The following is a 9,818-nucleotide window of genomic DNA, read 5'->3' as shown; positions in this document are numbered from 1 at the left end:
TCCCAACACTGGGATTATTTGGAGTGTTAACCTTACCTTCAATGGGACTGGAATTTGGATCTCTATTTTTATAAAAATTTTCCAGAAAATCTGTCTATGCCAATGGTGCAACAAAAGGAGTGTGCTGTGCAGTTGCATGAGATATGAGTCTAAATTTTATAAAAAAAAAAGACTGATGACTTTGTTTCATTCCTTAATTATGTTATCCGGTCTGCTGCAAGCACCACCAACAATCACTATATGTTCAATGAGCAAAAACTTCTAACTATACACCAGGGCCGCCCAGAGGATTCTGGGGCCTGTGGTCTCTGGTGGCAGGGGGGCCCTGCTTCAGCAGTAATTCAGCTGTGAGGTGTCCTTCTGCCCTGGAGGAAGGACCCCCCCACTGGCGAAGACCAAGAGTGGAAGAAGCTCTCGGGGCCCGGACCCCTCGAGAGTTTTCCAGGGCACAAGGAGCAAGTGAAGGACCCCGCTTCAGGGGCCCTGAAAAACTCTCGTGGGGGCCCGTGTGGGGCCCAGGGCAAATTGCCCCACTTGCCCCCCCCTCTGGGCAGCCCTGCTATACACTGAAATTTCCCCCTTGTACTCAAGGCATTATGAACCAGACTGTATATAGATGTCTTTGATAGGCATATGCCTTTTAATTAATTAATGGTTTTGCCAGTAACCACTTATAGCTTAAGTTAAACACTTTTCCCACACCCCAGCCCTGGCAGCAGAGGAAGCCCCTATGCCTGACCCCATCTCCAGGAGACGTGCCTGGTGGGGCAGGAGACTCCACAGCACCCTGTTCCTAGTCCCCTAAAGAACCACAGGATCCAGAACTCCACCACGGCCCTGGGACTGGAGGAGCTCTCACTCCCTGGTACAGCCGTGACACAGGGACAGGGCTTCTCCAGTCCTGGTGCTGTGTGGGACAGCAGGGTGGGTGGGAAATGAGCCAAGGAGTTGTGGGGCCAGCAAAATGGTGGGGAGCCCAGGTGGAACATGGCTGCGATCCTGGGGAAGAGGACGAAAGAGATAAGGCCATAGGTGGTGTAGCCAGTGGACAGGGTGGGTAGGGGCCCAACAATTGCTCTGTCACAGGGCCCAGATAAACTTTAATCATCTTCTGTGCTCCATCTTCTATGATCAACAGAGGGGAGCTTGTTCCATTCAGGAAAAGGAAGAAAGGTTGTCTTTGTGCATACCATGAAAGAAGCCCTGCAACTCTTTAAAAGGTATCATGACAGTCCAGAGAGTGGACATCTAGGAATATTCAAAACCAGGAATGCGCTGACATCAAAATACTATTGGCCAGGGATGACAAAAGACATTGCCAATTGGGTATGTAAAGTAATGAAACAAAATCCTAATGAATGGTATTTACAATTGAAATAGAAGTACAAAATGAATGAAAGAAATATAAAAGTATATTTGGTGTGCAAATGTGAACTCTCTTCCCTTGTGATACTATTTCCATAACGAAATGTTCATGTCATCATATTGTTCCATCAAAAACAGGTTGCACAGTGTCTGACTTGCCAGAAAGAGGGAAAGCAATCAAATCTGGATACCACCTTGAAAAGCATAGAGGTGAATTTTTGAATCAGACACGTTATTGTTTATCATTATCCATGGTTATTTCTGCAATACAATGAGGGTTTGATTTTGAAACAAGTCCAATGCATATAAGTGGCACAGTATAGTGCAGCAATTATCTCTAATACGCCTTCGCACTGGCTAGGGATATTTCTTCTGCTTTACTCTGGTATTGTTTTCAATCACTCATTCCTGCATTTCTTTTTGTTTGTTTATTCTTTCTTTCTTTTTCTTCTGCATTTAAAAGTGGGCTTTCATTTGGATTCTATGGCTGTTGTAACCATATTACATTGTGTACTCTGCTTCTGACATATGGGTTCATTGAGAACATTTAGTAATAAACATGTGAAATATGACTGTAACTGGTACCCTTCTATGTAGGTCACTCGGATCTGGGAATTGGTGGGAATGGATTTAATAGGACTGTTTCCAGTAACAAAGAATGGATACCAGTATATACTTACAGCCATAGATTATCTTTCAAGATGGGTGGAAGCCTTTGCACTTAGAAATAAGTCGTCATCTGAGGTGGTAGAGATCATGTTCACCATGATTCTTCGACGTGGATGCTCACAGCGGATACTGACAGATCGTGGTGCAGAATTCAATAATACGGTAATGATTTCTTTTTTTCCGGTTATTTGTACTATGTATTCAAACTCACTGTCAGGTCACCCATAGATCTCAAACAACCACCATCTTTTCTTTTTATATATATAAACTGCTGTAGGTCACCATCAGTGTTGCTATAAAATTATTTTTCTTCATATCTAACAAAGAAACGAACAACTACTTGTTTCCAAAACAAATATGAGAAGACATGCTATTCCTGTTGCTAATTACACATAAAAGTAGTGGCAGATATGCAAAGGAACATTCCTCTACACAAGTCTATATGTACGTTTATGGCGTAACTTTTTTTCTTTCAGCTTAACTTGTATGTTTGTAATAAATTGGGAATAGAACGTAGCTTCACCAGTCCGTACCACCCACAAACCAATGGCTTGGCTGAAAACGCTAATAAATCTATAAAAAGGTAAGTGAATGGGTGGGTATCGTACAGTAGTAATGGCAAGTAGAATGTGCTATACTAGAAGATGCAACTCACAAAAAAATCTTCAAAAGCAATGTGTTACATGGAAATCTTTTTCATTACGTATTACACCTTTTTGATTGTGTATGATCTGTTTCAAACAAGACCGTACATGTGACTTTCTTTTCTTAAGCAATCAAATCAATATGCCTTTGTTACAGAGCACTGTGGAAGATGGTTGATGACAATGGGAATAATTGGGATAAATTATTTGAACCCATTTTGTTTTCTTTGCGAACTAAAATACATGCAACAACAAAAATTTCACCTTTCCGACTAATGTTTGGTGATGACGTAGTGTTTCCAGAAGATGTCTTAGAGAATTACACGGTAAGTGTATGTTATTCCCAGCACCTTTCATGTACACATGACATTCTGTGTGCCTTCATTTTACAAATATAACCACTTCTCCATTTGTTTACAAAGATCCCAGATCTGAATATGTTCGTGGAAGATTTCTGCAAAGAGTACAGCATGAATATGAAATCGAGACATGATGCTGACATTGCGCTGCCACTAAGTAACATTGCTAAAGCACAAGAAAAACAACAAAGACATTATGCTAAAAGAAAGACTTCTAAATATGGGGAAATAACATTTGAAGCTGGGGACTCTGCACTATTACTGAATGCTAGACAGAGAACAAGAAAAGGCGGAGTATTGGAATCTAAATATCAGGGACCATACAAAATTATGAGTGTTGAAGGTAAGAGAGTGAAATTACAAACCATCTCAGGGAAACAGTTAGGAACCATGTACAGTATTGCACACTTAAAACCAGTAAAAGAGCCAACAACATTAGCTGCTGAAAGCACATCAGAAGGAAAAACTGAAACTGAAATTGGAGTTGGTGACGCTGAACCAGAAACACCCACGGAAGAGATTAGAGAAGTGGATGGCACTGTATCTCATGACAGCAAAGTGGAAAACATAGAGGTCACAGCAATAGAAAAAGAGGAATATATAGGGCAAGATGTGTCAAACAATGATACAAGTGATGCTGATGACAGTTTTGATGACATGCTTACAGAGGAAGTGGAAGACAAGCAATGGCTTCTGAAAGGTAATTGGTTACCGCTCTTTTCTTAAACAGATTAACATACTTTATAACTTGAACTATATTAAAGGTTTTCATGTACAAAGTGGCGGCATTGACAGTATTAAAGCAGAGAAAAAGGAAACTGTATTACCATGCATGTAATACGTGTTAATATTTTTTCCTAGTAAAATTGGTAATGACCAGCAAACACACAGAGAGACTGGAGGCGAAAGTGAGAAACATAAAATTGTATGGCTCTTCATTTCATTGCCTGAAACCGAGAAGCTGGATAAGTGATGAGGTACATTTAAGTACCACTAAACATTTATTTGTTGATGTGATTGATTACTCAAATACCATTGTAATTGTGCTTTTCTTCCAGCATGTGTTGTAGGTTATTGATGCATTTTTGAGCTGTGTAGTTGAGAAAGCAGACGGAAAGGTAGGCTAGTTACTGTGATACATGACACAATACACTGATACACTAAGTAAACAATAATGGGAATATGTGGCACAACATATTTAAGTCCAAATGCCCTTGAAATATCAACAGACACCTGAAATTTCAACATTTCTGTGTATATACTGCTGCCAAACATTTACTAAAATGTATTTGGAGGTGCATATCGGACATACAATAGAGGGCCACATTAGTTCTGCTGTACAGTTCAGTGGGTCCATTAATTGAACACAAGTATGCGAACAGCTTAGTCACTTTTTAAAGGACGTAAGACAGAGCACATTGATTACAAATCATTTTGTTTTTATAGGAGTCTGTTACAGATACGTATCTGATTTGTAACACTAAGGATCCGTTTCATGTCTGTCTATATTAAATTCATTATGTTCTTGACATGCCACAATTATTAATGCATTAATAGCTTTGTTGACTGTCAACAGGTACAAGCCATCTCATCAGTAGTTTCCACTGTCATTCTCTCAGGCAGAGCTACACAAGAGAAAGTGAAGGTAAATGTTAACACACTTTCATACATAAAATGAAAAAAAACAATTTCAGTCACTGAGTTAAACACAGTGTGAAACAGCAAAAACAATGATATGTTTGATGTGGGGGAGTAGTCTAATAGTAATACATGTAATGAATCTGGGAAATACAGTATAATGTATATTTCATGGTTTGCCTCACTGGAAACTATAATTACATTTCTAATTTCTTTTAAATAAAAACAGAGTGAATTACTTCAAAATGATATATTACTGCTTCCTTACCACACACCAGGTCATTGGGTTCTTGCGGTAAGATGTTTTGTATTGTGCTTCTGGATTATGGGCAATACATGTGGCAATAAATAAGAGATTTGTAACACAACTATGGTAGTGGTGATATAATTTGCCATGCTGCGGGTTTTCTGGGAGTTCAGTGCATGCTAAGGAAAGTGGAATGTGATTGTTAAAAATACATTGATACTGTCAATTTACATTGTTCATGTAACATGGAAGAATACATTCTATAAAGAGTTGATTGATTTCACAATATGCTTATATGTTGTGTGTTACTGTTACATTACAAACGAAAATATGTTAATTGCATACTGATTATTGATATATTTTTTGAATATATATAATTTTTTTGAAATAATCACATTACCAGTACATTTTATGAATATATTTAAACTTACAGATTGCCTTGATGAAAAAAAAGGAATTGTTAATAATTGACCCCTTGTGTGATGAGATCAGATATGAAAGAACATGCCTGAGGAATTGGAGGTGATTTATTAGATACTTACTTTCACAGTGGACACTAACTGTTCCATTGAAATTTTTTTAAAGGGAATGTTACAATAATGGGAATAATGTCTTCCTATTAGCTACAAATGAACATTGAAACAGCATGTACTTGTACTGAATGTGCTTAATAATGGACTTTGAGAGAACTTGTGTGATGTGACTCTGGGGACCGACTTCACAGAATGTGGACACACACGAAACAGTAGCATGTTGCATGATTGAGAATGTGTTATTATCAACATGGGGCACAGCAACTCAGGTGACACAATGTGTAAGTGTGAGACAATAATATGAAAACAAGTGTGTCTATATGTGAGCAATAAGTCATTTCAATGACTAAGTAAAAAGCGAGAGAATGGATTTTTATCTATGTCCAGAAACCAGAGTGGGAAAAAAAGGAAAGCAAAGCTCATTTATGCAGTCTGCTAATGTACTCTCTAACAATTTCAGAAACTTCATCAAACGATTAACTAGTAAATCCTCATCTGATTGGAACAGTAAAATTGTGCAGCATCCCAGACAAAGTGATGGCCACAACTGTGGACCACTCATCTTAAAGGTATTGAATACCAAATTGGCATTATTATTGGTTATGTATGTTTAATTATCCATGTTGAAAGTAAATGCCAGAGATTACCAGTGGGCACTGCACTGGTGTCCTTGCCAAGGTGGATGGGGGTTGGCTTGTGGCCACAAGAAGGGATGGATTCTCCAGTGGCAGGTGCGGTGCTGCGGGACCAGATTCTACCATCCAGCCCTTCCTGACAGCTGCTGTTGCAGTGGCCAGGAGCACCAGGCCCTTGTAAATCACTGTAACTCAGAGCCCCTTTTGGTCCCCCACAGTAGGCAGCCCTGCCAGGAGCATTTAACAGCATTGCCGGACCCTATTTTAGGGCTGCAGATGCGGGGGTGATGGGATAAAGGGGGCAGTGCTGTTAAAGCATAAAGCACTGCCACATCGGACGTGTAACGTCAGCCATGCATGGTCTGGAACCAGTGGCCAATTCTTACCGGTACACTGGACCAGCCCACTGTCACCTATGGTTAGTATGAGGTTTATTCTAAATATCACTGTTGTTAGTTTGTAGAAACATATTTGCAGCACAAAGACATCAGTACAGTGGAAACAACACAGAAGGCTAATACTGCGTTTAGAAGACATATAGCAATTCTTCTAATGAAGGAGTCAGGTAATTACTTTCTACCATATATTGTGGACTCATTAGGCACATGTGAGGATAACATTAAGAGTGGAATTTTGTCACATAACAGACAGTTATCTTAATACCCCTAAAGTGGGATATCTCGCAGGTTTGGTTCTGTAATGGTGACTATGAATCAATAATATCTTTAAGTACACAAAAATTTTACTGGGGTGAATGATTGCTATTGATCGACCAGTTAAATGAAATTTGAATTTTTAGATACAGGTGTAGTAAAGTTAAAATCTGAAAAAAATATTCCCAAAAAAGGAAAAGATATGTGTTCAAACCATTGACTGGATTACAATAGTGACAATTAATAAATCAAGATTAGCATTTTCAGTGTTGGTCATAACGTATTCATCATTTCGTAATGCTATATTTATTTTTAAGAAAGCGTGGAGGACTACTGCATATACTGCAACCTTATCGACTGTGAAAAAGAAAGTGAGAATTGCACGATGGTAAGAAACATAGAATTACATGAGAAATATATGCCATAAACTGCGTAAGGGTCATGATCCTTGTAAAAATTCCACAACATTAAACATTTTCTTCCTGCCGATAGTTATATATTAGGTAATGTTCACATGTGAAAGGAATAGGATGAGTGAATACAAAGTATGTATAACATAACTTCTGTGATTTCATTTCTTAATTGTTACTTATCAAAGGTCCAGTGTGATTCTTGCAAGAGGTGGGCACATATACCATGCATTACAGAAGGAACCAATCAAGAAAACCTGACATATGAGAAGAAAGAGTACAACAGCAAGACATGTGCATAGTTCACTTCATTACAAAAAAAAAAAAGGCAAGAAAGAAAACCCATTGTTTAACTGCCTCTTGTTCAAAACATAATGCAACCTAAAGAAATATATTTCTACGTATACATCAGATTAAAATAAATGTTTTTGATGTTAAATATATTTTTCTCTGTATTTCTGTCCATATATATAATGCAAACTATAACATTGTAAAAGTAATTTTAAAAAATGAAAGTGGTGTCATCATAGGCGTACTCCATACCCCCAAACCTTACCTCCCTTTTCACGTATTCACACACAAAAAAGCGAAAGAGCGTGCCTCGATCATCCAATAGGTCAATTTGGCCCATTAGCCAGGAAGAAGCAGATCCTGAGTGTTTTCGACCACAGACTCCATCCCTCCCGATTTGCAACCATCCCCGGACCAGTGACAGGTGCATAGGCAGCCATGTTATTGGAACTAAGCAAGGAGGAAGCCAGTGGAAACAATGAGAGGGGCCACTCTGGTTATCACCTTGGGGTCAGGGGTGTGCCCTGTACCCCCAAGCCTTACTTCCCTTTACACGTATTCACACACAAAAAAGCGAAAGAGCATGCCTCAATCACCCAATGGGTCAATTTGGCCCATTAGCCAGGAAGAAGCAGATCCTGAGTGTTTTCGACCACAGACTCCATCCCTCCGGATTTGCAATCCCATGGACCAGTGGAGGAAGCAGATCGTGAGTGTTTTCGACCACAAACTCCATCCCTCCCGATTTGCAACCTCATGGACCAGGCGGTAGCAATTCTTGAGCAGGAGCACAGATGGTTTCCTTATGTGGCAGAAACTGAAGCTAGTTGGAAAACGGGAGGGTTGCTCAAAGTGACGTTACACCGGCAGCACCCGGAATGTCTAGCACGCAGCCTGGGGCTGCGGAGCCGGGGCCGCTCGCTCGCCCACCCGCCCTGCCTCCTCCCGACCGGAGCCGGGCGGGCAAGGGGGGTTGTTTGCCCGGGGGTGGGGCTGTCCCGGCCAAGGAGAGTTGAGCAGACTGCAGAGCTCAGCCCCATAGACATGCCGTGTGCTGAGAAGGCCGGAACCGCCCTGCCTCCTGCCCACCCCTAGGGAGCGCTGCGGGGAGGCTCGGAGCAGGGCTTGCCCTGTGCCCCAGGAGAGCTGTCCTTCCCTGCTCCCGGGCGCCCAGCCAGCGGGACTCCCGGCGCGGGGGGGCTCTCCGGTTGGAGGCGCCTTCGCCAATCAGCTGCCCTGGCGGAGGAGCCGCTCCCGCGGCGGGGCTGGGCGTATGCACTGGGCTGAGCCGGAGCCCGGCGCTGATCAGCAGCTGTTGCTATTTTCCTCCGGTGGCTCTCGGGGCAGCAGCTGGGCGGCGCTGGGAGCGCACGGTCACTGAGGAGCTGCTGGGGGAGCGCAGCGGGATCGGGCGCCCAGGGAGCCGCTCCGGGCAGTGGGTGGGACGCAGCGCCTAGGCCGGCTGGGTACCCGCGATGGCCTCAGAGGAGTGCCGCTCGCCCGTGGGGCTGGACTGCTGCAGCTGCTGCCTGGATCTGGCCAACCGCAGCGGCCTGGAGGAGGGGGCCGGGGGCGAGAACAACAACCTGGGCAGCCCCACAGTGAGCAACTTCCGGCAGCTGCGGGCGCAGCTAGTGTGTGAGAACCTGAACGCCGACAAGCTGAGCAGCATCATGAGGCAGGACTCGCTGGAGCCGGTGGTGCGGGACCCCTGCTATCTGCTGAACCAGGGCATCTGCAATAGCAACATCGACCAGACCCTGCTCTCCATCCTGCTCTTCTTCCACAGGTGGGGCCGGGCGGGGCGCCCCGCGGGTCCCCTTCCCTGCGCCGGGCGGGGCGAGCCGGGATCCCCTCTTTGGCTGGCCAGGGCGCACAGCTCCTCCCAGAGTGGGGCCCAAGGAAGCCCTGGGCCCACAGAGTTTGGGGACCGGGGGCTTTGGTACATCTCCATGGCACGGTCTGCCTCGTTAGGTACCTGCCGACCTTTTCGAAAGTGCCTCTCGGTGGCCCGTGTCCGCTGAGTTGTCCCGGATGGGGGGTGGGGCAGGAGCTGACCCAGCACCCCAGCCTGCTCGCTCTAGCCTGGGCTTAGCACTGTGAGATCACTTCGGGCAGGGGAGAAGCGCCAAGGAGTGGGGAGGCCGCTGCTCTGGCGAGCCCGGGAGGAGACTGTGCGTGTCCGATCTGGGCCCAGGGGCGTGAGTTATTGTTTTGAGTCGGCCCCGGGGAATCTCTGGGATGGATGCCCGGCAGCCTGTCGGCTGGAAGCTCTGGGGCATTGCGTGTATGCAGGCGGCTGTCAGATCCTCTGGATGAGGTTACTGTCAGGCTCCCTCCTACGCACTGGACACCTGAGTGATTCCCGGGACAT

At 43.9% G+C, this 9,818-nt stretch overlaps 1 protein-coding gene and 1 long non-coding RNA gene across 7 annotated transcripts; both read left to right on the top strand.

Moving 5' to 3' along the window:
* The first annotated feature begins 1,241 nt into the window (after positions 1 to 1,241).
* Positions 1,242 to 2,002, top strand: LOC115657126. The gene is made up of 3 exons (XR_004001881.1): positions 1,242 to 1,326; positions 1,504 to 1,575; positions 1,963 to 2,002. It is a non-coding gene; the product is annotated as an uncharacterized LOC115657126 (long non-coding RNA).
* A 1,319-nt stretch (positions 2,003 to 3,321) lies between these two features.
* LOC115657972 (sentrin-specific protease 1-like) lies at positions 3,322 to 7,596 on the top strand. 6 transcript variants are annotated; one of them, XM_030576378.1, is made up of 10 exons: positions 3,322 to 3,737; positions 3,899 to 4,014; positions 4,108 to 4,155; positions 4,614 to 4,682; positions 4,905 to 4,970; positions 5,356 to 5,444; positions 5,916 to 6,024; positions 6,547 to 6,655; positions 7,065 to 7,131; positions 7,342 to 7,596. In XM_030576378.1, exons 1-10 carry the CDS (start codon positions 3,368 to 3,370, stop codon positions 7,412 to 7,414), a joined length of 1,116 nt encoding a protein of 371 aa, XP_030432238.1. In that variant the 5' UTR covers positions 3,322 to 3,367; the 3' UTR covers positions 7,415 to 7,596. The 6 variants fall into 6 exon arrangements, with proteins under 6 accessions (XP_030432238.1, XP_030432237.1, XP_030432240.1 ...); XM_030576377.1 differs by having other exon boundaries at positions 3,323 to 3,737; positions 7,061 to 7,131; XM_030576380.1 differs by lacking the exon at positions 4,905 to 4,970 and having other exon boundaries at positions 3,323 to 3,737; positions 7,061 to 7,131.
* Positions 7,597 to 9,818: the final 2,222 nt, after the last annotated feature.

The sequence above is a fragment of the Gopherus evgoodei genome, chromosome 9 (assembly GCF_007399415.2).
Source record: "Gopherus evgoodei ecotype Sinaloan lineage chromosome 9, rGopEvg1_v1.p, whole genome shotgun sequence".
In the NCBI taxonomy this organism is placed as follows: domain Eukaryota; kingdom Metazoa; phylum Chordata; order Testudines; family Testudinidae; genus Gopherus; species Gopherus evgoodei.
This window is presented reverse-complemented; position numbering and strand designations above follow the sequence as displayed.

Coding starts and splice junctions, on each gene's coding strand:
- LOC115657972 (XM_030576377.1), top strand. CDS start 3,368: ATGAGTGTTGAAGGTAAGAGAGTGAAATTACAAACCATCTCAGGGAAA. Junction 4,015..4,107: donor GAAGCTGGATAAGTGATGAG/GTACATTTAAGT, acceptor CATGTGTTGTAG/GTTATTGATGCATTTTTGAG. Junction 4,156..4,613: donor TTGAGAAAGCAGACGGAAAG/GTAGGCTAGTTA, acceptor GACTGTCAACAG/GTACAAGCCATCTCATCAGT.